Here is a 27909-nt window from a genome sequence, read left to right as displayed (position 1 = left end):
CAGGCATACACCTGTGTGTATACACAGGAATACGTGTGTGTATGGAGCAGGCAAGGATGAGAAGGATGCCAAACGCCAACATGGCCAGCTGGCCTTTATACCTAAGTGGTAGCACTAAGGCTATATCCCTCCTTCTGACATACTAAACGTGTGCCCTGTGTTTAGTGAGAATAACAAATCTGGTGTCCTTTACAAACCAAAGCCCTGTCATGAGCTGCATCATCGTCACGGGGTGAGGCAGTCCCACCTCAGCTGTGCGCACAGGGCTGAAGGGGCCTATGCCAAACACCAGAAGAGCCAAGCCGGGACCTGTCAGCAGCCCATCTTTTGTCCTTGAGCACCTTCACTGTGCAGAGCCCTGTCAGACAGGAGGTTGAGGGGTAAAAACAGACCCCAAGAGTTCCTTGTTTGCACGGAAGGCTTTGATATGAGAAAGCCTGAGAGGGTCCTTTAATATAACCATATGTTTAACACTCACAAACAAATACACACATACCAAGAAGCTGAGTATGATAGAGATTAAGAAAGAAGGCAAATGGCTGGTGAGTGGATGGGGAGGGGCGTTAATACAGGAAAAGCATGTGGCATTAATTGTTCCAAAGTGAGGAAGACAGGTCAGGGGCTCTTGGTGGTGGCAGCTCCAGAGACCAAAGAAGGCTGTCAGCCTAGCGGTGTTGGCGGATCAGGACAAGCGCGGAGGCCAGGGGTCGCTCGCTCATGGTCAGGATACCCAGTTAACAGCACTCTGTCATTCCAGTCAGTCCCTTATGAGTCCTCTGGTCACTAAGGCAGTGCGGACTCAAGGGTGGTTCTGCAGGCCAAGTTAAGACAGAGAAGGGCACGAAAGAACAAATGAGGCTCTGTCCCACAGTTCCCTTGCCTCTCAGCCCATCCTCCTCCTCCCTCATCAGGGTCCCCAAAATGCTTGGAGGTACTTCAGGTCCTCCTTCCATGTGGGGTTCCATCCTCCCTGTCCTACTCCCATTTTCATCTGCTGTTACTGCCCAGCTATACTTGTCCCCAGTTCTACTTACCCGGAACTGTGAAGGGTCTGTCAGGCTTCTTCAAGACACTACTGGGAAGGCGGGCAATGCAGCTGCGGCCTCGGGAGACTGAGGACCTGAGGGAGAAAGGCAGGGAGGCAGGAAGGTGAGGAGATCACAGGCATGCTCTGGACTGCAGGCGTGTGTGGAGGTGGGAGCGGGGGAGACCTATGGAATGAGGGCCGCTCAAGGAAGCTGAGGTGAGGGAAACCTTCAGTCAGTGGATTAACAAGGAACAATGACTATATCCCTCACGGGTAAGGGCCAGGGCCCACAGCATCTCTGGGAACACCTTGTGATAAAGAGCAAAGACCAGAAAAATTTCAGTCAGAGAACTAAAAGCTAGCTAGCCCTGTTCACAGGCTCTTGGCTGCTTTCTCCAAGATGAAAACCAGGTGGGGGCCTGTGCTCAGCTGGTCCCACCGTTCTTGTTAGGGCTTTCCTCTCCCCACCTCCAGCCTCACCTTACAGCGTGCCTCTTCTTGTCAGCCTTGGCTGCAGGAAGAGAAGGCTTGGGGCCCTTCGTGGTGAATAGGACATGTGCACTGTGGGGCAGGAGAGGCAGGTCAGGAGGGAACCAGAAATGCTGCTGACTGGTCTTCTCCCTCCACCCTCCAGCTTGCTGGAAGGGAGGCTGGACCAAATGACCCAAGGCTTTTTTCTGCTAAGAGGTGGCCTCTCTCCCTGCCTCTCACAGCCTGGGCTGACAGCTGAGTGACAGCCCTGTTCTGGGAGAACATCCAGATGTCAGTTTCTGGTGTGTCCTGGGAGCTGGAGTTCAAGCAATTTCACCCTTCCACCTGCCCGGCTCTGAGCTTGTTACTGAGAGCCTGCTAGGGGACCATGGAGGCGCGGGGCTGTGGGCCTCACACGACCAGGTCGATCAGCCACTTGTTCAGTCCTGAGCAGTTGCTGTTCCCTTCCCCCATCAGGTAGAGGGTACTAGAATATACTGAATAAAGTTCTCCTATCACCCTCATCCCCAATCCCCTCACACACTTTTTTTTTATTTTTTTGGAGACAGGGTTTCTGTGTAGGCCTGGCTATCCTGGAATTCACTATATAGACTAGGCTGGCCTTGAACTTGATCTGCCTGCCTCTGCCTCCTGAGTGCTGGGATTATGGGCATGCGCCACCACGCTCAGCTTGACTTTCCTATTTCAGATGCTGGGATGGACAGAAAAATCTGGAGGACAAGTAGATGAAATGGGTATTAATTGCCTGTGTGATACAAACTCAGAACGGGTCGTGGAACCAAAACAAAGCATGAGACATGCAGGGCTGGGCGTGTTAACCTCTGGTTCCCTGACGACCCTTCTTAAGCTAAGGTCCCAGTGGCTACTCATGAGCCACTAGCCAGCAGAGTTGGTGGGCCCAGGCACAAGGGTCTCTAAGATAGGCCATGTTGCCTTACCACGGAGTACTCTGCTTTCCCGGGCCTGGGGGCAAGGTTGGCAAGTGACTGCGGGGAGGCAGATGGCAGATGTCTCCGCTCCAAGAGTCGGGCTGCCTTCTGCCTTCTGGCAGCTGTGGGAGAAGCCCGGAGACTCACCTGGGGACAGAGGGCTGGTCTGTGCTGCTCAGCTCTGGGAGAACTTTCTTGCAGCCAATAAGTTCATGGAAGCTGGGTTTAGAGGGGGACTCCTCCAAGACATTGAAGGTGGCGTTGAGATCACGGGCAGGTAGGGCCAGAGGAGTAGAGCAGTTCTGTAAGGCAGAAGTGCCCAGGGGTGCCCGGCTTTTAATGACTGTAGCTGGGCAGACTCGGGAGGAAGGGGAGGGAGAAGAGGCCCTTTCTCCTTTGGGAGTTCTGGGCTCGGAGGAAGGGTGGGCCTTAGGTAGAGAGCCCCTCCTCAGGAAGGGAAGAAAGGACTGGCGTTGACGCTTAGTCTCCTGATTTGGGGCTGCCGGGCTGCCTGGCTCTGTGGGGTTCAGTTTCCTTTTTTTCTTCTTCTTCTCGATGGGCTTTTGGTCCATCTTATCTGAGGCACAGTCAGGTGCGAGCGGGATCCCCAGAGTGTGTGTGAGGCCATTCAGTTGCTTTGCCATGGTCCGGGTCACAGGACCACAGTACCCTGAAGACTCTGGAGGAAGAGGAAAAAGGTGCTGAAAAGGGACCTGGGGCTGGCCAGAGAGAAGAGGAGTGTATAGAATAAAGGGAGCAGATGTCAGAGGCACGAAAGAGCCCCTAGTTCCTCAGTTCTCTTTGGCCTGTTTGTGTACAGAAATCCATGACCTTGGGCTCACCACAGTACAGCATCTGGCCCCAGGACACACCTTGGCTACAGGTGGGCCTTAGAGGTTGCACTAATAGGTGAGACAGAGCAAAAGTGACACTCACTAGAGTCTGAACACAGCTCCTGGGCTAGAGGTTCCCCCGTGGACAGACCAGGGGACCTGGGGTGTTCAACCACATGTTCGGTGCTTTCCTCATACACCAACTGCTGCAGGGTCTCAAATTCTGAGATCATGTCAGGGCTCAGGAGGTTGGCTGCCTGCAGCAGGGAGTATTGCCGCTGGGCCAGGCACAGCACCCGGAGGGCCAACCTGCAACAGAGGAAAGAGAATATGCATACAACTTAGTCAGACCAGGCAGCTCTCTGTTTGCACACTGCCCCATCAATCAGTCTAGCTGTGACGGAGGGCACTCGGGCTAGCCTTCCAGCTCCCACCCTCCTTCTGGCCGTGGGTGCCCTGAACGAGTAACCTTAACGAAGGCCAACACCTCCACGTGTAAGGTTGGAGGTGTCACTTAGCCTATAACAAAGACAGTGAGCTGGGAAACAGGAAAAGAGTGCCATGTGACCTTGGACTTGGAGGTCTGAGTTCCTCTTCAGCTTTGTCACTTAATAGTGCTGTGGTCCTTTTGGCATCATGAGGCCCAGACTGGCCTTGAACATGCTATACAGCTGAAGATGTCCTTGAACTCCAGATCTCTTCTCCAGGCCCCACCTCCCAAACGCTAGGGTTACAGATGTGGTTGATACTTCTAGCTTAGTGCAGTGATCTCAAGCTCATTTACCCCCAGGGTATGACAGCAGCTAAGAACCAGATCTGGACAGTCCCGGCTCATTATGTCCCAGCGGCAGGATCTTGACGGCACTGGTTAAGACAGTCTCAACAACTTTAAAAAGGGTGGTAGCAAGCACAAGCACTTCATAGGGCTGCTGGAAATGTTAACGGCAGTTTTATTCATTTATTTGTTTTCCAAGACAGGGTTTCTCTGTGTAGCCTTGGCTGTCCTGGAACTCACTCTGTAAAGCAGAGATCTGCCTGCCTCTGCCTCCCAAGTGTTGGGGCTAAAGGTGTGCGCCATCACATCTAGCTTTGTTGATGACTGAGACAGGGCCTTGCCACGTAACTCTGGTTGGCCTGGAACTCAGACACCGCCTGTGTAGACTTCTGAGTTCTAGCACTAAAGGAGGCATGCGCCATTATACCTGACCTAAGTGACTTATTTTACATGCATATTATTTAAAGAATGCTTCTCAAAAAGTAAACTATTATTTTTTTAAAATGGTACCTATCTTGTTGGAATAAGGGGAGATTAAATAAGACAGGCTATGTTGACTATGACTTTGAGAAGACCCTTAAAAATGCATTTGGAGGGCTGGAGAGATGGCTCAGAGGTTAAGAGTACTGCCTGCTCTTCCAGAGGTCCCGAGTTCAATTCCCAGCAACCACATGGTGGCTCACAACCATCTATAATAAGATCCAGTGCCTTCTTCTGGCGTGCAAGTGTATATGCAGATAGAACATTGTATACATAATAAATAAATAAAATATATATTAAAAAAAAAAAACAAAACGCATTTGGAGATGTGTTTTCTAGCTAATGGTAGGGATCCTAAAAAAGTGTGTGAAAATCAGCACACATTTCACATGTACCAAGGGACTACTTAAAGGAAATTCTGAGAGTAATGTGATTATTGATATTGTAAATTTAGATTCTCATAAAGCAAGTCTTCTTCCTCTAAGGCACGCCTATGATAAAAGAATAAATAGAATTACCTTGGTAAGGATTATTCATGGCAAATGATTTATCCTCAGGTAACCACCTGTCTGGACTCTCTGAACCCCTTCATTGCCCTCAGTCAGTGTGTGCTCAGGAAACACAAACTCATTTGGCAAAGCAGCCTCCAGGCCTTTGTGAAAGCAGGCAGGACATTAATTAAGGAGGACACGGTAGAAACGCTGTACCATTCTGAGCCACCATTATGAGAAAGATTTGAACTCAAAGAGTGGGCATTGGAATTAACATACCTGCCTGGATATCAGATGGCCCAGGTCTGGCTTTGTTTTCACTCTGCCCTGGACAAAAGCCACAGCTCCGCAGTGGACAAGTGGGCTTTCAAATTAGGTTTCAGCACACATAAGAGAGAACAGCTCTGTTTTGTCTGTCCTGTGTGTTAGACCTCAGCGTAAGATTTCATGTGACACCTTTAATCCCAGCTTGGGAGGTAGAGGCAAGAGATCCTTGTGAGTTAAGGCCAGCCTGGTCTACATAGTGAGGTCCAGGACAGCCAGGGATTCATAGAGACCCTACCTCAAAACACCAAACAAACAAATAAAATCAAGAAAGAAGAGAGATTTTACAACTGAAAAATAAAAAGTCTTGAAAAATCACTGAACTGGAAAAAAAAAATCTCCAATCTGTTCACTGTCCTGGTGATCCAAGTTCTAATCAAGTCAAAAAGATTATTCTCTGGTTGCCAGAGCTTTTCCAAATGCAAAGGACACCAAGACACTCTACAACAACTGATCCTTGGGATCCTGTGTCATCTTTTATTATTTCATCTCAAAGAACTGAGGGCATAAGAATTATGATTTTTCAAATCACAGCCTTGTTGGAAGTAACTTGTCAGAGGCCACCAGACAACAGGCAGAGAAAAAAGGATGACCAAGTGGCCTCTCTCTTTAAAATGGGGGACACCAGGCAGCAAGACACTGAGTCATCCATGGGAGCCAGTAGTTGGGAGACCGATGGGACATCCCACCCACCCGCTCACATATCCCTGCCTCCTCAGGGCCCAGGGAGTTGGCAGCATGAGACAGATAATGAGCCTTTGATTATTCAGGCCGCAGCATTTTTGCTGAGTCGGGAACAGACACTCTCCGACAAGAAATAAAATTAAGCAGGCCCTTCTGTCCAGAAGCTTTAAATACACTGCCTAGTGTGAACCGTGCTGGGGAGGGGAGGGAGTAGCAACGCTAAATGGCAGGGGATATGTGTACTGGGGGCCATGGGAAAACGAGAAAAAGCCCTCTATGTGACCCAGAAGAAATGGTCTAGATCTTTTCCTCTTTGGCTTAGGGTGGAGGCCCTTACTTATTTCTGGGAAAAATTTGAGGATGTATTGGAAAACCTGATTCATGAAGGTTACCCCTTCTTCTGTCTGGGGGATTGCTCTTCATAGCTGTGGATAGCAGTCCTGCCCACAGACTGGAAAGCCACCTGTGAGCCCCAGCAGCCAGCCCCACCTAGCTTAGTGCTTGCTGTCTGTCTTGGGGACTGGGGAGGGCTGCCTTCCTTGTCTGCCAGGTCGCCAATGATTTGGCAGCATAAAGAGTGGAGACGGAAAGGTAGGATCTGCGATCCCAGCAAGGCCTTAAACTAGTGTAGGGCAAGGTTGATGAAGAGGGAGTTAAAAACAGCGATTCTGGCGCACACCTTTAATCCCAGCATTCTGGAGGCAGAGGCAGGAGGATCTCTGAGTTAGAGTTATAGATCGAGTTCCAGGACAGATGGGGCTACACAGAGAAACCCTGTCTCAAAAAACCAAAAGGAGAAAAGGGACTTGACTGTCAGCTAAGCAGCGGCACTTTCATGACATTCTGAACATCAGCTTCTACCCCAGGAGGCTGACCTGTCACACTTCCCACCATGGAGAGAAGACACCTACTGCTTAAAGTGGTCCCCATCCAGTTTCTGTGGTGAGTGCTGGCTCATGGCTGGTTTTGGCTGCAAAATTGGACTAGGGGGCTCTGGCAGGCTCGGCTCTGGCAGCTGGGTTGGAAACTGAAGAAGACGGAGGAGGCATTAGTAGAGCAACCAGAATGATCTCCTGAAATCCTTCCCCGGGGCTGCTGACATGACTCAACAGAAAAGGGGGCTTGCCACTAAGCCTGAAGACCTGGGTTCAATCCCTGGGACCCACATGGTCAGAGACCCGACTCCCACAAACTGTCCTCTGACACACATATGCACTATAGCATGGACACACTCGATTAAAAAAATCCTCCCCTCCCTTCTCCAAGACTCTTTCTTTTTTCTTTTCTCGTTTTTCTTTGTCTGTCTGTCTGTTTTTGTTTGGTTTGGCTTAGTTTTTGAGACAGGGTTTCTCTGTGTAGCTTTGGCTGTCCTGGACTCACTTTGTAGACCAGGCTGGCCTCAAACTCACAGAGATCCGCCTGCCTCTGCCTCCCAAAGTGCTGGGATTACAGGTGCGCACCACCGAACCCCAATTTTCCCAGCCACTTTTAAACATATAAGCACCTGTCATAGTCAAGCCATGCATGTGGGAGGAGAAAGGGGAGTTGCCTTCCTGATAATTCCTCTAGCCTGCATTCTCCCAAGGCCCAGGCTCCACACCCACAAGTCCTACCTGCTTGCCCTGTGGGCACTGCTCCTGCTCTGAAGCATTTTCTTCCACACACCCCTGTCCCTGGGCCTCTGTCCCCAGTCTCTCCTCTTGAAGGGTTCCACACTTTGCTTGGAGTTCTGGGGTATAGGACTGGCTGGAGTGCCCAGGCTGTAATGGGGAGCTAGAAAGGCTAAGGAGGAAGTGAATTTTGAGAGGCATAAGAGGTGGAGTGAACAGGAGGAGGCAGAATTTTTTGGTGGCAGAGCCCATATGTAACAATTGAGTGACAAGTGGGTAGCCACTGGGAGTGGGCAGTGTCAAAGGCTTTCTGATTTGAGACAATGATGCCCAACCCCTAAGCTGACCTCCTGATGAGGAGACACTGCTTATGTGGGCTGGAGCATTAGCTATTCATCTTCATCTAGGTACCGATTAGTTGCTGGGTCCTGGCCAGAAACCCTTCAATTTAGATGTTGAGACACAGGCAAATATTCCAAGCCCACCAAATGACAAAAAAAGAACAGGGCTCATTCCTTCTGCAGCTCATTTAATGGGGGAGGGTGGACAGAGCAGCCAAACTCACCTCAACTTGGGCGGCTGTACGGAGCGCTGTTGCAAGGCCTGGGCACCTGTCTCATATGCCTGGAGTTTCTCCCTCAGGGCAGTCACCTGAAATCCAGTCCGCAGAGCCCCCGGTGACCACAAAGGCCAGGGGTGGGCACAGGGCCCTGGCAGGATCCCATCTTCTGTGTCTTGCTCCCTGCCCTAAGTCTGCTTCCCAAGGGATTCCTCACCTCGGCCTGGAGCTGCTGGCAGATGACGGCGTACTGGCTGATGTGCTGGTCCAGGCTGATCACGTTGCTCTTCAGCTGAGATGGGGCACAGAGAAGAGATGTTTATTCAAACAAGTAACAGCTCTCTCCACGGCTGAATGCTGTGTGGGATACCTCCCTTGTGTTACCGTCACTCACTCTCTCCAGTCAGGTAATGGAGCAGAGGTCAGTGGTGTGCCTGGGAGCACAGCAAGGGGGGAGGCCTGAGCCCTGATCTGACCTTAGCAATCTGGCCAGTTTGGGGCGGCTCTGTAACATCTCCAGGTAAGCAGGGTTCAGTTCAGGGACAGGCAGGGAAGACCAGAATTCTCTGCTTTTGCCAGTATATATGGGTATTATGCCACTTCATTGAAAATAGGGCTTTGTTGCCTATAGCAAGCCTGGACATCCTGCCTCAGTCTACCTGAAGTCTTCACTGAGGAAGAATATCACTGATTCTATCACAAAGACTATTCATGAGTCCTGGGAACCTTCTGTGCCTGGGGACACTGAACAGGAACCTAAGGGGGCTCCCTCCCTGCTGGCACGCACCGTGAGTCTGATCTCCTTGGCGCGGTCAGCATACTTGAGGGTGTTGTAAGTATCTTCGTAGGCGAGGCTGGAAGGGCTGATGGCAGCAATCATCACAGTGCGGCAGTTGCCCCCGATGGAGTCCTTGAGCAGGCGGGTCAGCTTGCTGTCACGGTAGGGCACGTGAGACTTGCGGCCCTAGGGGCCGCGAGCGGAAAGCTGGGTTAGATTGGCCTGTGCTGGAAGGAGGGTGCTCACTTTCTGTTTTGGGGAGCTGGGCCAGCACTGCATTACCTTTGCATCGGCCAGGGCATTGAGGACATTGATGAGTGCTAACAGAGACCGGTTGATGTTGGCACCCTCCCGTAGCCGCTCTCCTTTGGCATGGGTGCTAGACGCCCGCTCTGAGCCAGCCAGGTCAATCAGGCTCATCTTGGCTACCTGAAGGGCCTGGTTCAGTCCTGGAACGCGGTCCCGCTGCTTCACAAAGATCTGGGGGCAGAGGGTAGGAGTAAGGGGTGCAGACACCAGGACCCACAGCTTTAAGCTGAGCACGTGATGCCGCTCACCTGGAAGATGGCATGAGAGCGGGAAGATGTGGCGTTGGCATCCGTGGGGTGCTGTGTGCGGCTGCAGTTGCCTCTGGTCAGCATTTCCAGTAGCTGCTCGGCTGAGGTTGGCTACAGAATGGATAGATACCCAGGGAGGGGGCTGTGTCTTACCACCACGCTTTTCTCCAGCAGAAAGGCTGCTCTGCAGAGCCTGTCGTACTCAACTGCCGTGGCAACCACCACCACCACCACCACCACCACCACCACCACCACAGCATCCAGGAGATTCCCAAATTGCCATTTGAGGGAACCACAGAAGACCAGCGAATACCTGGTGGAAAGAAAGTCCTGGCACCACAACACCCTTATCAGGGTCCTCACGGATGGTGAGTGGTCCTTTGGGTTCCAGGAGGTCATGGATCTGTTCATTATACACCTTCGGGGAAAGGATAAAAGGGAGAGACCTGAAGAACATCCTTCCTGAGACAGCAACTCTGACAGCAGTACTTTGCATGGTGATGTCAGCTGACAAGAGCAGGGAGGACATGTTTTTTCACATGGTCTCTCACTGGTGTCCCCTGGACCCTCTTCAGGTGTTCTGGGAATGAAGTATGATGGAGGTCAGAGTGGTAGCAGCCATACCTCCAGGTAGCTGATGAGCACCTCAAATTGTTTTTCTTCCCGGAGGGCTTCCAGACGCCTGTATAGTTCCATGGTGGTCAGGTACATGATGCCAGGCTCCCCCTCCCTTCCCAGCATAGTGTGTGTCTTGCCGGCCCCGGTGGCTCCGTAGGCAAACACTATAAAGGACAGAACCGGGAAGAGCGTGGCAGCAGGGTCAAGTCTTCCTCTCCTAGGGCTGTCCCAGCACATCCCACCAAGCTCAGCCTTCCCAAGCCCCTTTCCCCTGCTGTCTACAACCACAGTCCCAAGGCTCCTACCATGGGTACTCCCTCAGTGCTCAAGTTCTCCCTGGGCCTGTGCTGGCTCCCCACAGCCTGTAGATCCCAGGCCAACGGGATCTGCCCTGGAGTTAAGGACTATCCCTTCCTTCTCCAAGCTCAGGCTGCCTTCTGATGGCAGTCCACAGTTTTTCTTGTTTCACAAGAAACAAGAAAAGCCATCAAGAGTTCAAAACCATGTCTAACTAATTGGCTACTATAGACTAGGGCCCCAGGAATGCCTTGCATGGTCAAGTGAATGAACGGCACCCCCCTGTACAGAGAGATTGGAAGATACATGGAACCCTTTTCTCAAAAAGCAACAGAGGCAAGCCCACGACCCAGCAGGCAGTTCTCACCCGAACAGTTGTAGCCCTGGAGGAAGCTGTCAAGGATGCTGTGTGTAGTGTGCTGGAACACATCCTGTTGCGTGGCCACCTCCCCAAAGACCCGGTCAAAGACAAATGTCAGGTCTTTGCCCTTCTTCTTGGGGCCATTGTGGGAGCCACTCCATTTTAGGCCAGGAAATCCCCCGTCACACTCCTCGGGGTCAAACACCAGCATCCGCTCATCTACCACCTGAATCACAGGCCGCCGCTGACTCTCCAGCTCCCTAGGGGTGGGAGGCCTCACCCGCACGACCACCCGGACCACGCTGTCTTCCACAGCCATCACCATGGCAACACCTGTGCCGACAGAGGAGGACCAAGCCAAGTCAAGGGCAAGCTTCAGCACTGCAGAGCCTTTCTTTCCCCCACCTTCCTACTGGCTGGCCTCCACTTTACTTCGTCCTCCAGAGAGCAAGACAGTGGGAGCAGGGTCAATTATTAACACGTATCTTTCCCACTTGAAATACCACTTCTGCATTATTCAAGTGACTCTGTTTCCAAAGGTCTTTTACTAGACTTCCTATATTTTTCGCTAAGCCATTTGGTTACAGGGCCAGCGAGATGGCTCAGCAGGTAAAGGTGCTTGCTGCCAAGCAATATAAGTTCAATCCCCAGGACTCCTGCAAGTTGTCCTCTGACCCCAACACATGCTGTGTGGCATGGCCTCCTTCCAAAAAATAAAATATAATAAACAGTTTGTCTATACTCACACTACTACCATACTTTTCCTGCTGTTAAAACACACTTTAAATTTAGTAGCAAGACTTCTCTGCTGGACTTTTTCATAACACTCTTATTATTATTATTATTATTATTATTATTATTATTATTCCCAGGCATTTGCTATGCTATTTGACTTTTTTTAATAGAAATTTTATTGGTGCTAGCCCTGGTTTTGCAAGACTATAATTCCAGCTACCGGAGAGGATGAAGCAGGAAGACCACGAGTTCAGGACCTGCCTGGGTTAGAGTAAAGTCCTGTCTCAGATAAGTAAGCAAGAAAGAAATAAGGTTAGAGTCAAGTATGTGTGAAGCTCTGGCTTCCTTGCTAATACCAAAGGGGAGATAAAGGAGAAATAAACTGTAGCTTAATGGAACACTTATTGCTAACATATTGCTAGCCACTGATCCCAGGCACCAATGTTTAAATATATACATAAATAGCAAAATACCTAAGAAAGCAAAATTGTATTCATGTAACCCCAACCCAGAACATGCTTTTAACCCTGATATGATTACAGCTGACATTGTATCAAATTTACACACTTCCTGAGCATTTTAGGCTGTACCCATAGGCAGAGGCAGGAGGATTTCTATGTGTCCCAGGACAACCAAGGCTACCTAGCTTGACCTAGTCCTAAAAAACCCAAAACCAACTAAATAAAACTGTTAGGCAAAAATGTGGATATTAATTATTCAGATACTTTTATGTTCCTCAAGATGTTTTCAGTTTTCAAATAATTTTCTTCTACGTGTTACGTAATTACACTTTAAACTATTTTAATTTTAAAATAATTTAATGTCTATGCCCATGTGTGTGGATCCTGTATGTGAGGCCAGAACAGGGCGTCAGCTGGTAGTTGTGAGTCACCACATGTTGGTGCTGGGCATCAAATTCTCGTCCCCTGGGAGAACATTAACTATTCTCAATTGCGATCCATCCCTCCAGCCCTGTAATTACTATTTTAATGTCATCCCCAAGTATGGATTTAATTGCTTTTCAAAAAAATTCCATTGATTATTACCACGTAAGGAGGTCAGAGGACAGCTCTGAGGGGCAGGTTCTCTGCATCCACACTTACACAGGAACTCAGGTTTCCAGGATTGTATAGCGAGCACCTTTACCCATGGAGCCGCCTCACCAGCCCAATTTAATTGCTATTATGAATGGAACATCTTCCCCTACTTCCATCTCCAACTGAGCTTTAGAGATGTATCCCATAGTTAACACCCTTATATCCCCTTATTTAATTCCAGTACTTTTAAGTTTCTCCGATTTCCAAATAAACCCTTATGTGTTTGAGAATTTTTCCCCACCCTTTTCTCCATATTTAAAGCATATTTAAGTTTGTGTGTATGTATGATGTGTGTGTATGTGTGTTCATGTATGTGTTCGTGCATGTGTGTAGAGGTCAGAGAACACCTTGCCTTCACCTTGTACAGCAAGGACCTTTACCAGCTAAGCCCTCTCTCCAGCTCACTCTATTATTTTAAATAGAGTTGCTATTAGAAACATATAGCCCTTTAGCACCTTCTGATAACTTTTGTGTGTCTTCTCTCCCTGGGGTACATTATTGGATATTGCTGGTACCAAAGCAACCATGTATTCCTAGGGGAAAACCTGCCTTAAATGTAGTAAAAACTTGCAACATTTTTGTTTGTTTGTTTGTTTGGACGAAGGTTTCATGTAGCTCAGACTAGTTCTGAACTTTCTAATTAGCAGAGGATGACCTTGAAACTACTACTGATCCTCTTGCCCCCATCTCCCAGGTGCTAGGATTACAGTGTGTGCCTCTCTACCTAGTAAGGATACACAATTGTAGTCAGCAATTTTCAGGTGGCTTTTTTTTTTTTTTAATGCAATGAGTTTTATCTTATCCATGTGTCTTTCTGCTTCTGGGATACCTCACTTAGGATGATCTTTTCTAGTTCCATCCATTTGCCTGCAAATTTCATGATTTCCTTGTTTTTAATAGCTGAGTAGTATTCCATTGTGTAAATGTGCCACAATTTCTGTATCCATTCTTTGGTTGAGAGACATCTAGGTTGTTTCCAAATTCTGGCTATTATGAATAAAGCTGCTATGAGCATAGTTGAGCAAATGTCCTTGTTGAATGGTAAAGCACCTTTCGGGCATAAGCCCAGGAGTGGTATAGCTGGATCTTGGGGTAGCGCTATTCCCAATGCCAAACTGATTTCCAAAGTGGTTGTACAAGATTACATTCCCACCAGCAGTGGAGGAGGATTCCCCTTTCTCCACATTCTCTCCAGTGTTTTTTTATCTTAGCCATTCTGATGGGTGTAAGATGGAATTTCAGAATTGTTTTGATTTGCATCTCCCTGATGTCTAAGGATGTTGAGCATTTCTTTAAGTGCTTCTCCTCCATTCGAGATTCCTCTGTTTAGCTCTGCGCCCCATTTTTAAATTGGATTATTTGGTTTGTTGGTGTCTAATTTCTTGAGTTCTTTATAAATTCTGGCTGTTAGCCCTCTGTCGGATGAAGGGTTGGTGAAGATCTTTTCCCAGTCTGTAGGCTGTCATTTTGTTCTGTCAATGGTATCCTTTGCTTTACAGAAGCTTTTCAGTTTCATGAGGTCCCATTTATTAATTGTTGATCTTAGAGCCTGAGCTATTAGTGTTCTGTTCAGAAAGTTCTCTCCTGTCCCAGTGAGTTCAAGTGTCATGTTTAAGATGACTTTTTTTTTTTTTTCTGGGCTGGGGAGGCAGAGGCAGGTTAGTCAAGCTTTGTGAGTTGGAGGCCAGCCTGGTCTACATAGTGAGTTTCAAAGCAGCCAGGGCTGCATAGTGAGATCCTGTCTCAAAAAACAAACAAACAAACAAACAAAAAAGACATTTCTCCTCCAAAGTAATACATGCTTATCCTCCTGCCCAATACCTTCCTTTCTTACAGTCTGTTCTTTATGGAGATAAAATTGTTGTGAATAGCAAAGTTTAAAAAAAAAAATCTTTCTTTCCAACTGGCAAGCAATTACCTCAAGATCCTTTATTGCTTTATTGACAATGACTTCTTTCCCACCTATTTCAAATGCAAAATTTAACACAACTAATTTTTTATAGAGACGTGGACTTATTTGTGGGTTTTGCTCTCCTTGTGCTGCTTTTCTGGAGCGCTGCTGTTGTAGTTCCTCTGTAATGTGTCGCCTCTTGCTCTTTTCCTTGGTTATTCTTGGACATCTTGCCTTGCATATGATTTTAGAATTATCTTGTGAAGCTACATGAAGAAAATCCTGCTAAGACTTTAATTTGGATTATTTTTAATTTACAGGTTAATATGAGAAGACTTTGTGTCTTTACGATACGGAAGCTTCCCGCCTAGGAACTGCTGTCTCTTTCCATGCGCTCACAACTTTATAATCTTCAGTAAAATTTCATAATTTTCCTCTCGTGAGTATCGTACATTCTTGATTAGGTTTATTACTAGTTATTATACAGTCTTTGTTATATTGTGAATAGACGCCTTTTAAAATTGCATTTTTCAAGACCATCTTTTGCCAGAATATAGACAGGAGAGCTTGGACTGGATGCAGATTGTGCAGCGGCCCTGAATACCAAATGCTCTTATTAGTTCTAATAGACTGCCATTGATTCCTTTAGACCTTTCAATTAAATGACAATATACTTTGCAAATAATGATAGTTGCTTTCTATTTTCAGCTCTTTATTTAGTTGCTTACCCTCCACTGCCCGTTAGGGATGTAGCAATGGGTACTTGGTGAAATGAGCCCACCGCATCTCTGGCTATATCTGTTGCTGCAGAGGGTAACACAACAGATTTCCCAGCGTTAGTCTGGTAGTAATTCCAGAGGCTTCTAGCCTGTAGTCCTTTGGTGTTCTTTCATCTCTCTGTGCCTGCCTCTTTATTTCTCCTTTGAGCAGGCTACCAGAGGTAGGGGGTGGAGTCTTTGGAATGTGGGCAGGGCTCAGTTAGTTTGGGCTAGCTCTAGGGACATATTAACATGGAGAAGGAACAGGAGCTGGTCCTGAAGGATATGAACAGATGAACGCTTTCCCAATAAAAGTTCTGTCTGCTCATTAGTCAGAGGGAAGGTCATTCAGCAAAGGAAAAGTGGGGCTTCTGCTGAATATCTGGCTAACAGCGTGGGGCTTCCTCGGGGAACGAGGCAGAAGCGAGCCGATTTGAAACTCCGTTCCTTCACCAATGTAACTTCTTCCAAGCACCGACCAAGGGAAAGAGGCCACAGTCATCTTTTATGTGTGTGTAATTTGGTTTTTGTCCCAGCAATGGGGTTGTCATAATAAACATATTAGCGAAGTGCTCACTCTGTCAAGGTCTGTTCAAAGCAGCTTTCCCGTACCATCTCCCTTTATCTCCACTGCAACCCCACAAGATGGATAGTATCATTACACTTATTTTTTCAGTGAGGAAATTGAGACAGAGAAGGTTAAGCAACTTGCCCAAGGTTCCAATACTAGTGAATGATGGAGGCCTAGTTCCAACCCAGGCAGTCTGACCGCAGAGCCTGCTCTCCTGTCCGATAATGAAATTATATATTATGCTCTGATGATCACATGGTTTTAATAGTCCCTTATGTTTATGTAACGGTTATAATTCCTTTTGTGGGACTGAAGTATATGCTATGAAGGCACTTGCAGATGTACGGGCTGTACCTCATTTTCAACACTCAAGAGTTCCTTTTTCTCGTTTTACAGTCACACCCCCAGGAGATCGGCTTTTCTGTGGGAGCAGCAAAGGCAGATCGTGCCTAGGTCACGCTGGCTGCCTCCCCGGCAGTGGCTGAGGTCTACGGGGAGGGTTCTGGCTGAGGAGGAACCACAGAGCAGCCTAACATTCTAAGCAGGAAATTAAAAAGGGCACTGGCAAAGAGTACGCATAACCTTTACAGCTCTCTCCTCCTGCCTCCTGAGGGCCAGAGAGGCCAGTCTGTTTGCCTAATGAGATGTTTTCTCTCTTCCCAAGACAGTGCTGGGGGCACCAGGCACAGGCTGGAGGGTAATACTTGGCATGGGTGCCCCAAGGACACCTGGGTCCTGGTCTGTGCTCTGACCAGTGGGGAGGTCTTTCCCTGAGCCACACAGCCCGTCAATGTCACATCAGCTTCGTGCTTTGAGTGCCAGTGAGAATAGCTACCAATCTGCCCCCACCCCAGGGGGATGGGGAGATTAACGAGGGAACGTTTGTCAAGTTTGCTTTGATCCTCGCCTGGAAAGAGCATTTCAGCCCAAAGAACAAGGGAGATGATTCTTTAATAAGATCTTCAGGGCTCTCAGGCAGCCACACTCAAGTCCTATGTCTAACCCTGGGCAGCTCATTAAAACCCGGAGGGTAGTGTGCTGCTGAGCTGGGGCCGGGAAGCCAAGATTCAGATGTCTTAGGGGCGGCTGCCTTTGTCCACCCTCGTAGGAATGGGATCAACCTTGAAGGCCCTGGAGGAGACTTTCTAAGGACTGAGGGGTCTCCCTACAGACAACGGGAGTCGAGGAGGGTGGGGGTGGAAGCTCAGCCCTCCCCCACTCCTGGTTTGTACCATTCCTCATACACCTGTGTCTTGTCTCACACACGCACCCCAAGTATTTGGGGACCTGTCCCAGCATGCAGCTGAATAATACTGGTCCTATGAATGGATGAGGTTCAGAGGAGAACAGAGGCTTAACCCAAAAGCCTAAAAATCAGTGTCATAGCTAACATTTACGGAGTGCTTCACCGAGTGTGTCAGCATGCTAAGAGTTCTATGCTAAATGCTTTACAAACAGCCTCTTTTAGCTTTCCCAACGATCTCCTTCTGTGAGTACAATTGTTACGTGACGGTAAGCAAGGCCAGAACGGAGGTTCACACGGAAGCACCGCTCCATCCTGACACACCAGTTCTGCCCTTAGGGCAATTTAGTAAGTTTTTTTTGCCCAGCTTCTGGGCTTTGTATGCCTCTCACCTTGTTATCCATAGATCAGTGTGCAACAATGACTGGATCCTGCTACACATGGCTTGTTTATTAAAGAGAATATCACAGGCTATGCTTTCTCTACCCAGGCTATTTACATGCCAAGCTAACACACATGCCAAGGTAGTACAGCGCTGTAACGAGTAATAGCTCTGTCTGTCCCTTTCTTTTGTTTTCCATTCTCTTGAGTCTGGACATATAGCTCAGTTTGGCCTTGAACTTGACGTCCTCCTGCCTCAGCCTCCCAATGTTGGGACTGTAAGCACGTGCCACCACATCTGCTTTGCTTATCCCTTCCTATGTTAAAAATTGTGATTACTTTTCTTGTCTTACATCTGGGTGTGGAGTGAAAGCAGCAACAGTGAGTGTTCTTGCGTCTTTACTAATTTTTTTTTAAATATTTTATTTCATTTTATGTGCATCAGTGTGAAGGTTGTCAGATCCCTTGGAACTGGAGTTACAGACAGTTGTGAGCTGCCATGTGGTTGTTGAGAATTGAACCCTGGTCCTCTGCAAGAACAGACAGTACACTCTTGGCCACTGAACCATCTCTCCAGCCCCTGTCTTTACTCATTTTACAGGAATACTCTTATGTCATATTTTGTTAGTTTAAGGGTAATTGTTTCCATTTTCAGTTTACACCCCCCCCACACACAAACCCTGGATGTGGGCAGTGCCAAGGATTGAATTTAGGACCTTGAGCATGCTGGTTTCTGGTTCCTGATGTTTTATTTGAAGTTTTTACAACTACAGTCATAAAAAGGATGGACTTGTAATTTTAACCATATTCAAAATAAAATCTAGACTCTTAAGATACAATGAGTCTGTTTGCTTTTCTAATGGGCTGCAAATATCTAGGAATTCAGTGGGGCTTTTTCATTTGTGTGACAGTAAATTTCAAGCTCATTTGATTGCCTCATCGGTCTTAGATCAATTAAAAATTTCTATAACCTCTATTTTGGGAGGAACAGGGTAGGGGGTACTGAGAGCTAAACTCAGGCCTCAGCACGTTAGGCAAACATTTGCTGCGAGGTTGCTTCCCCAACCCCATGTTACTTATCTTTTAAGTATAACGACGTTGTTCTATTTAACAGACTTCATTGTATTTTTTTTTTTAATTCCCAAATGTGAATTTAATGTCAGTATTTGTGGGTGTGTGTCTGTGGGGGCCGGTGGGAGGCTCAAAAAAGTCTCACTGTGACTGGCCTTAAACTCACGGAGACCCTCCTCTGCCTCTCAGGTGCTGGGATCACAGAAGTGTTTTACTATGGCTAGCTTGTACTTATTTATACAATATTATGATAATTACTCACAGTTGCTTTGTCACCACATAGAGAAAAGCTTTGCAAATGTCTCTAATAATGCGATACTTTTATACTTTTTTAAAAGGCTATAAGGACTGTGGCCATAGCTCCTTGGTAGAGCGTTGGGGGTCTTGGGTTTGCTCCCTAGGCTGTAAGCAAAAAAAAAAAAAAAAAAAAAAGAAAGAAAGAAAGAAAAAGAAAAAAGAAAAGTACACATGGAGCTAAATTAGATAATATAAAAATTAACCAACTGAGAATGTGACACCTTAAAAACTTGTCTGGGGTTGGGGGTGCGGTTCAATAATGAAACAGGCAGAGAAGAAATGGGATAGGAACATTGAGGGAAGTTAAGTGCTGTTAACAACGAAAAGCTCACCCAGAAAAGTAAAATTACAGATGTTCTTCAGAATCAGGCTTAAACTACACCCTGCCTCAGTTTCTCAATATGCGAATTGTAATCGTCGGGCTGTTGTTAGGCTTGAATAAGTTCATTCCAACCTGAAATTGGGTTGTTTTTTTTTTTTTTAAGTGCCCAACAAATAAATATCAGACATTGCTAAGAAAGTTATATGATACAGCATTTCTCCACGACGCACGGAACCAACGAGTTCAACAAAACACTTTTTAAGTTCTTTGGCACAACCCTAGGCGCCACCTTTTAAATGTCACGTCAGTGGCTCAAACGTTCCGAGCTAAAAGAATGGATCATCCTGGCGGTAACAGAGGCCCGGTGAGGGCCCCAGGGACCAAGTCGCCGCTGTGGGCACAGGCACAAGCGCCGTTCTCGGCTCTGACTAGACGTGTGGGGAGGAGCGAGCGAGCCCTCCAGTTCCGGCGTGCAAAGACTCAATTCCACCTCACACTCGAGGTGCCCAACACGGGTCCTGGCCCGCAAGGACCCAGGGGTCGCGACCCGCCCGTCCCAGACCTGCCCAAACCTGCGCGCATTCAGGTTCCAGTCATGGCAGCCCGGGCCCGCGCGTTCGCGCCCTCCGCCCCGAGCCCGCGGCGCCGTCCCCACCGCGAACCAAAGCTTACCTTTCGTCGGTTCCCGTCGCCGGTGTCGCGGGTCGCGTCCCTCCGCCACCGACCGGAGCCCCGGGACTCCGGAGAGACGGCTCCCCAGCCCCCAAACCCACCGAACGAACCAACCTCCTTCTGGCGCGGCGCGTTCAAACTAGCCGGTCCTCTCCTCCGCGCTTCCCATTGGCCACCGCCAAGCTCGCCGATTGGCTGTTTCCTAAGTAACAAAGGCAGTCCCGAGGTGCGCCTGCGCACTAGTTCCCTTGCTTGCGGGAAGTTCTTTGGTGGGAGTCAGACTGGACTAGGCTGGAGTTGCCGCCAGGAACCAGTACCTAGCGGTATCCCGAGGGGTCCCGCCCGGGCCCTGCCCCGTTTCTGTGGTCTGTGGCCTGAGCTCCGCATCAGTTACAGCGACGTTCGACAGGATTTTAAATCGGCTTTTGTGGCCTAGATGGGCACCCTCCCATCTAGTAGTGGCGGCTCGTACCTTGAACCCTAACACTCAGGAGACAAAGGTAGGGTGGTCTAGGTGACTTAGGAGCCAGCCAGCCTCTACACAGCGAGTTCCAGGCCGGCCAGAGCTACATAAGGAGACCTTTACTTGCTATTTTCAGTAAACTTGGTCTGTCCCCACTGTGGCTTTGTGAGCACGTCTGGGCCGAGCAAGGGTGGTAAAAATTTCCTCCACCACCACTGTTAACAGGTTAGTGTGGTCATTATTTAATATCTAGCTGACTTGACCCGAAGTCGTTATTTACTTCCCTAGGCCCAAAACAATAGGACAGCACTTTAGTGAAGACAAAAACAAAGTCCTTGAAGGTGGGGTTAATATAAAGCAACAAGAACAATGGATGCTCTTGGCTTCTCCATCTCCAAAAGGAACCAATCGTTTAAGGATAGCTTATGGTAAAGGGTGACTCCCCTCTTGCAGTAATTTGTATTTCAGCATGGTTTGAGGTGTAATGGAGGGTTCAGGGATCTCGTGCCATTAAGAGAAGAAACAAGGCTGGCCTTTTTTTTTTTCTTCCTGTTTCTCCCCCACTCTGCTCCCTCAAGCTGAGGATGGAACCCAGGGCTGTCGCTCTACCACTGAGCTAAATCCCCAACCCCATTAAGTAAAAAAAAAAAAAAAAAATTAAAGACATAATGTAAGTAACCCATCTTGCAGCTGTACAGTGAAATGGCTCTAGGTGTTCCGTTCATTCAACGATTGTTCGGGCAGGTTCAGAGGTCACAAGTGATGTGTGGTCCATGGAGCTCACAGTCTGTAGGAAACATTAGATATTTACCAGGCGTAGGGGATGATGATACGTGCTAAGGCAGAACAAGAGGGGAAATGTTACACATTCAAAGCCAGCTTCGTATATACATAGTACGGACTAGGCCAGCCTGAACGACAGTGACCCCCTGCAAGGGGGTGAAGTCAGGGGAGAGGAGACGATACAGATGATACAGTAAGAACACACGGGGCAAGGGTGAGTGTGTTGGCCGGGGTGTAGAGGAAGATGGGGAGACGCTGGAGTTACATGCAATAGTGAGTCTTCTGAGGGGAGTGCTGCGAAGTCAAGTGTGATGACCACTAACAAGTCCGTTTGATTTATTGTTGAGTTCTTCAGCGGCCTTGGCTTGGACAGTTTTAAAGGAATGGCGCCCTACATCAGGATGGGACAAAGGCAAGCACCACCACTCTTTGAGGACATTTAATTCTCAAGGGGAACAGAGGGCTATTAAGTACTGACAGGAGGAGGGGGGTGGGTCAAGGGAGGACTTCTATGTATAAGAGAGACTTAAATGATGGTGAGAAGGAGCTAAGGAAGCATGAGCAGTTGAATATTAATAAAAAAAAAAATGAGATCAGGAAAGTGCTCGCCGTGCAAGCCTGAATCCCTGAGTTCCGTTCCCATCCCCCACGTGAAAGCTGAGAACGGTGGCACACATTTGGTCAGGGGCAAGGGTTACAGGTTTCGTACTCTGCGGAGTAGGTTCCAGGAAGCAGATAGGTGTAACTGATTGATTGACCGATTTCAGAGATGCTGCTTTTGGAGTCAACACCTGCAGAAGAGAACGCTGCAGGATGGGGCAAAGGGAGAAACTGTGCTGAGATCTCCGAAGCTTGGGAGGACGCTTTCAGCTCAATCCTTTATAGGGGCAGGAAGCCTGGGCAGGGAGCCGAGGCCTGAGGCCCCACAGCAATCAAATGTGGGATCGAGTTATCAAGAGAAGAGGGCAGGTACAATTGAGCGAGGCACTCACTCTGGCAGAGGTAAATCCCCTAGGAGAGGGATTTTTCAGGTAGCTAAACGCAGTCTGCTGGCAGCAGTCAGGGGAACAGATCCTGCAGTCCTGAAGGACACCAGGCTGGTGCCTCACAGAGCCCACCTGACCATCACAGAGGAAAAGGCAGGAGTTTAAGGAGGATAAGAGATGTTTGAAATAGCTACTGAAATGGCAGAGTGTTTTTAGTTTTGTCTCTCTGTCTCTCTTTTTTTTTTTTTTTTTTAGGTTTGGTTTGGTTTTTCAAGACAAGGTTTCTCTGTGGCAGGCTCAGTGTCATGTACTAACGGACACATTGTCCTTTATTTTATTTTATTTATTGGGGCAGGGGAGGGCTTGAGACGGGTTTCTGTGTGTAACAGAGCCTGGCTGTCCTGGACTTCATTTGTAGACCAGGCTGGCTTCGACCTTACAGAGATTGCCTGCCTCTGGTTTTTGAGTGCTGGGATTAAAGGTATGCACCACCATGCCCACCCCATGTTGTCCTCTTTGGAAGATCCCGAGGTTGGTTCTGGAGACAGGTGGCTCCTGGAAGGCTTCCTGGAAGGGCAGGCACGGGATCTTGGCTTTGAATAGCAAGCAGGTGTTGTCTGCAGGTAGCCAACGTCCAGATCCAGCTCTCTACCCAGTCAGTCAGTCATGGGGAGGTCTTGAGATCTAGTGCCCTTGGCAGTGTTCCTGTCAGGCCGGAGCTTCTTGCTAAGGGATCTAAGGAACTTAGATACCTCGGGGAGCTGGGGAGAAGCCTGCAGACTTGCCCTTCACTTCCTGGAGGGAGGCGCTCCAGGAGACACGCTAAGTGCCTCGGGGAAAGGATTGCTGCTCACACTGGGATGGAAGAAACGCTCTCACCCCCAAACTCTGGCTACAACAACCTTGGGCACAGGGCCTCAGGTCTGAGAGGGCAACTTACTTGTAAGACAGTAACAAGAGCAGAGCAAGCAAGCCGGATGTAGTACAGTTGTCTGAGTAACGCCTGCTCACAGTTGGTAGCGTGTCCCCTGCCCTCAGCCACCACCATAGACATCTTGAATTGCTAGAGCAGCGGTCCTCAACCTTCCTAACACTGTGACCTTATAATACAGCTCCTCATGCTGTGGTGACTACCCCCAAACCATAAAATGATGTTTTCTGTTGTTGCTGCTTCATAACCGTAATTTTGCCTACTGTTATGAGTTGTAGTGTAAATATCTGTGTTTCCTGGTGGTCTTGGGTGACTCTGTGAAAGGGTCATGGATAGATCCCCAGGGGGTCGTGACCCACACATTGAGAACCACCACTGCTTGTCCAGCTTTTCCGCACTGAACCTTCGCCTATTTGCGAAAGCAGACAGAGGAAATCCAGGCAGGAACAGACGGAGGCCTTGGTGTACCCCTGTACTCACTCACCCCAAGTTAGAAGCCGCAAAGCAGGAGAGAGGGAGAGTCCAAAATGGAGACTAAAGAACTCATTCTTAATACTCAGCTCAACCTCCTGGGTCCTCCACACTGGATCCTCCCCTTAAGAGTCCCCCACTCACTTGGTTGTTACCAGGCCAGAAAACAATCCAGGTATCATTTTTTTTTTTTTTTTTAGGGGCCATCATATCAGCCCCAGGCACTGGCAACAGTAAATCACCAGGCAACTAGGATTACAATAACACATACACTTTTTTTTTCATAACTTACAAACCAGGTTCTCATCCACTTCCTCACAGCCTTTCAAGCAGATTTCGTGATCCAGCCCCATCTTGTAGATGAGGTAACACAGGGCAGAGAAATGAACTGTCTTTTCCCAGAGCCTCTAACACAGTCGGGACTCGAACCCTGGTCTTTTGTCTCCACTTTCTGTTTATCCACTAGGTCCTGCGATCTCCGGCTCTAGCTCTGACCTCTGCAACCTTTATCTGGGCCTCGATCTTTCCATCTGTGGGATGGAAGCCACCTGTTCTGTGGCCTCCAGAGTCTCAGTTTCAGCAGGGAAGACAATTGGGTGGCATGTGGAAACTGCCCGGGGTGGGAGAGTCCTCTGATCCCTTTTCTCCTTACCCGATATTTCTCCGTAACCCTTCCAGTCCCTTCCTGTTCCCGAGGTGTACAGACTTTTCACTTCCACTTTATTATCACCTCATTTGTAGAATTTTAAGGTTCGTTACCTGGAAGCTAGGAACTCACACCTCCAATTCTGTTTTTCATATATACCTTAGTCACGTGTGGGGGAAAAAAAAGCCTTATTAACAGCATCTAACCTGCCACAGCTTCATCTTGGGGGGGTGCATTTGATCAGGAAATACTAATGGCATCGGGGTGAGGGGGCAGCATGGCTGGCTGCCGTGGAGGAGCCTCTGGGTTCCTGGGATTTGCTCTCAGCCTTTGAGGGTCCTGGGGCTGTTGTTATAGTCAGCAGAACTCCAGCCAGGGTCAGAGTCGCTCTGAGTAGTTGACCAAGCCTCTCTGGCTCTGTAGCTCCTGCCCTCCTCCCCAGACTCCTCCCTGAACAGCTCCTGTGCCTGTCCAGCTCCCCTACCTCTCCGACACTTGTCCAGGATTGATTGTCTGGGCAGCTCCCCCTCCGAGCAGTAAATGAAATATTGGTTACCAGGAGTGAGGCAGGAGCCAATTAACCCCCAGACCTCGACATGGCAGATGCGTTTGTAGGAAAGCTGAAGCAGAGAGCTGAGTGCACCTGCCTGGCCTTCTCGCAAAGTCATCCAATTAGGGCAGCCCCCAGCAGTGGGGCCCACCGCCCCCTCTGGTCCCAACAACCTCAGAAACCAGGGCGACACCAGCACCTACGCCTGGCAGCTGCCTGGATATGGGACGGCTTGCCACTCCTGTGGGGGTGAACTCTGGGGATACCCCCTTCCTCACTCCTCTCCCTCCATGGGCATCCTTCCTTAATTAACCACACATCTTTCTAAAGGGACAGCAACCTGGGGAGACTCTGCTTCCATTCCCCAGAATGGGCTCACATTCTGCCTGTCCAGCCGCTCTCCACCTCCCACCCAGTCCTGCACCTGGAATCTCCCTATGCCTAAAAAGGCCCTGGCTGAGGGGGCCGAAGGGGAGATACACCCTCTGCTCTTAGCTCCCGACTGCAGAGGAGACAGTCTTGTCAAGGCTATCTCGGCTCATGGGTAGGGTAAACACTGTCTCATCTCAGAAAGGCCTGGAGGAACGGAAAGCTCAACTTGCGCCTGCCTACAGAACTACTAGTGGGAACCGCCCTCCTCCCCGCTACATTGAGGAACCGAATTACTGTCCGGAGCAGATACAGGCCTCTCCATCAGAGCTAGATGACAGTATGAAAAGAAAATACAGACTTCAAGACTCCCTTCATCTGATGCAGAAGACACAAGCCTTGCCTTCAGGAAACTTCCCGGGCTGGATAGTGGCGACATGGTAGCTCTTGTCCTCAGCAGCTGTCTCCTCTGAGAAATAAAACAGATTCTTGGCCTTAAGGAGCCAATGTTTGATGGAGAAGACACCTTAGTGGATTCTTCAGTGGCTGGGATGTTGCCTAAGTGTCAGGCAGCTGGAACTGCAGGATACTGGAAGCCTTGCAAAAGTAGAATAACCTCCTTGCCTTTAGTCCAGCTCCAGCCGTGCCACAAACATCCTGTCTGACCGTAGGCTGTCATGAGCGTCCCTCTGTGAGGCCTCATCTACAAGAATGGAGATTTCAACCGGGTATGGTGGCCCACGCCTTTAATCCCAGAACTTGGTAGGCAGAGTCAGGAGCATCTCTATAAGTTCAAGCCAGCCTAATCTACAAAGCAAGTTCAGGACAGCCAAGGCTACACAGAGAAACCCTGTCTCAGAAAAGAGAGGGATTTTCGGTCCCATCTCTCAAAATGACATGAGGATTATCAAGTCACCAGAAGAAAAAGCAAATCAGTCAGCTAGCTAGGCACTCACTGTAGACGTGATTGGCATGTTTTCAGTTGTAACAGAGGTCCTGGGCCAGTCCTATGGCCTCTGGGTTAGGGTAGAACCACCCAAGTATGGTCCCTGGGTAATTTTGAGCCAACGTGGCTATTAAAGAATCAGAGGCAGCTGTGGACATCACTGGGGGACAGGAGGAGTGCTTTCTAATCTAATCACACTTCCCACAGAGACTCAAGTTTCCATCCAGACCTGCCAGGGGTTTTATTGGGTTTGTGGGGACCCGCAGCTTTCAATCTCCAGATCCCACAGGGAAGGAGCAAGCATTAAACTAATTTTATTAAATGGCCACAGCTGGCAGTGGGGGGGAAATAGAGGAGAGGAGGGAAGATAAAGAAAGCCATTCAAATCTGCCAGCCATGACAAGGGTCCATACATGGGGTCTGGCCAGGAGGGCGGCTACCCCTCCTTCCTGTCTCTCTAGCTGAGCCAGACTGGGAAGCCAGATGGCACCTTTCCTCAATGTAGAGCCTTGGCGTCCTCCAAAAGCCCCACCCCATGGCTTTGACCCATGGCAGATGCTTATTAATTCGTCAGGCCTCTGTAGGACTGGGAATGGAAGGAGAACAGGGGGGGGGAGGCTGCCCCAATGCCAGCCTCAGCTCTGCTTTGAAAATGCCAATTCCTTATGAATATGGAGCACTGGGTGGGAGCACTGTCCTTGGCTCAAAGGTTGGCATTTGCCTGTTGCTAGCCCCGTGGTCTTGGCAAGATACCTAACTTCTCTGAGGTTATTTCTTTATCTAAGAATGGATAAGATAGCCAGATGTAATGCAGAGCACCTGTAATCCCAACTAGAGGAGAAGCTGAAACAAAACAATCAATTGAGCTCAGGAGTTCAAGACCAACCCGGGCAAGATGGTGAGAGAGACCCCCCCCATCTCAAATATATCATTAAATATTAGCATCTTTGGCCATGCGAGAACTTTCCACGTGCCCACTCTGCACTTCACACATATCTGTGAGGAAGTATTTACAAGGTTGCTGACACAGGGTCTGACACACGCTGGGTGTTTTCTAGATATCAGCTATAATTATTTGGAAATGGCCTGTTTGTGTATTGCAGCCTCCCAGTTACAAGAGGGTGAAAAGAGGAAGTGGCCGGTCAATGAGACTCGGTGTGGCTTGGATTCAAGTGCAATTTACAGAACTTAGCAATGCTGCCACTTTAACCTCCAAGGAAGAAAAACTACCCATTCACCTCACTCCAACTTGGGTGTGAGAGTATCCAAAAGCATTCTGCAAACTTTATATATAAACGGGAAGGGCAATGTACTTTGGGCCATGTACATCAAACCTCTTTAACCTTCAATCTGAGAGCAGCGGATCTCCTTTCCCAGTTTACTGGTGGAAAAAAACAACACAAAACAAAACAAGGGGCTGGAGAGATGGCTCAGTGGTTAGGAGCACTGACTGCTCTCCCAGAGGACCCAGGATCAATTCCCAGCACCTACATGGCAGCTCACACATGTCTATAACTCCATTTCCAGGGGATCTGATGCTTTCACAAAGACATACGTGCAGGCAAAACACCAATGCACATAAAATAAAAATTAGTAATACAATTATTTTAAAAAAACAAACAAACAGGCTCTGAAGCAGTGATCGGACCAAAGTCAGCCAGCTTTTAGTGCAAAGCTTGATCCTTTCTGTGGCTTTCATCACATAACATGGCACACAGTATCAGGAACCTAGGCTCCCCGGGTTAAAGGTTGCCTGTACCTTGTTCACAATGTTGGCAATAAAAAAAAAAAAAAAAAAAAAAAAATGGCGCTTTACCACCACTTAAGATGTGACTGGATTGCTTCCCACTCTAGCTGCCCCTTTGGGCCGCGGCGAGCGTCAGACCTTCTGGCCCCTCCCCTCCTGGAGCA

The 27909-nt window shown here is 48.6% G+C and overlaps 1 protein-coding gene across 2 annotated transcripts; it reads right to left on the bottom strand.

Annotated features, from left to right (window-relative positions):
- Nucleotides 1-404: 404 nt before the first annotated feature.
- On the bottom strand, nucleotides 405-19976 carry Kif18b (kinesin family member 18B). 2 transcript variants are annotated; one of them, XM_021631850.2, is made up of 16 exons: nucleotides 19854-19976; nucleotides 10822-11148; nucleotides 10164-10321; nucleotides 9853-9957; nucleotides 9540-9650; nucleotides 9265-9462; nucleotides 8992-9168; nucleotides 8422-8496; nucleotides 8211-8296; nucleotides 7649-7817; nucleotides 6947-7062; nucleotides 3385-3590; nucleotides 2596-3127; nucleotides 1508-1588; nucleotides 1035-1120; nucleotides 405-811 (listed from the first exon to the last, which is right to left on the bottom strand). In XM_021631850.2, the coding sequence occupies exons 2-16, from the start codon at nucleotides 11138-11140 to the stop codon at nucleotides 735-737; spliced, it is 2496 nt and encodes an 831-aa protein (XP_021487525.1). In that variant the 5' UTR covers nucleotides 11141-11148; nucleotides 19854-19976; the 3' UTR covers nucleotides 405-734. The 2 variants fall into 2 exon arrangements, with proteins under 2 accessions (XP_021487525.1, XP_021487526.1); XM_021631851.2 differs by lacking the exon at nucleotides 1508-1588.
- Nucleotides 19977-27909: the final 7933 nt, after the last annotated feature.

The sequence above is a fragment of the Meriones unguiculatus genome, chromosome 7 (assembly GCF_030254825.1).
Source record: "Meriones unguiculatus strain TT.TT164.6M chromosome 7, Bangor_MerUng_6.1, whole genome shotgun sequence".
Taxonomy (NCBI): domain Eukaryota; kingdom Metazoa; phylum Chordata; class Mammalia; order Rodentia; family Muridae; genus Meriones; species Meriones unguiculatus.
This window is presented reverse-complemented; position numbering and strand designations above follow the sequence as displayed.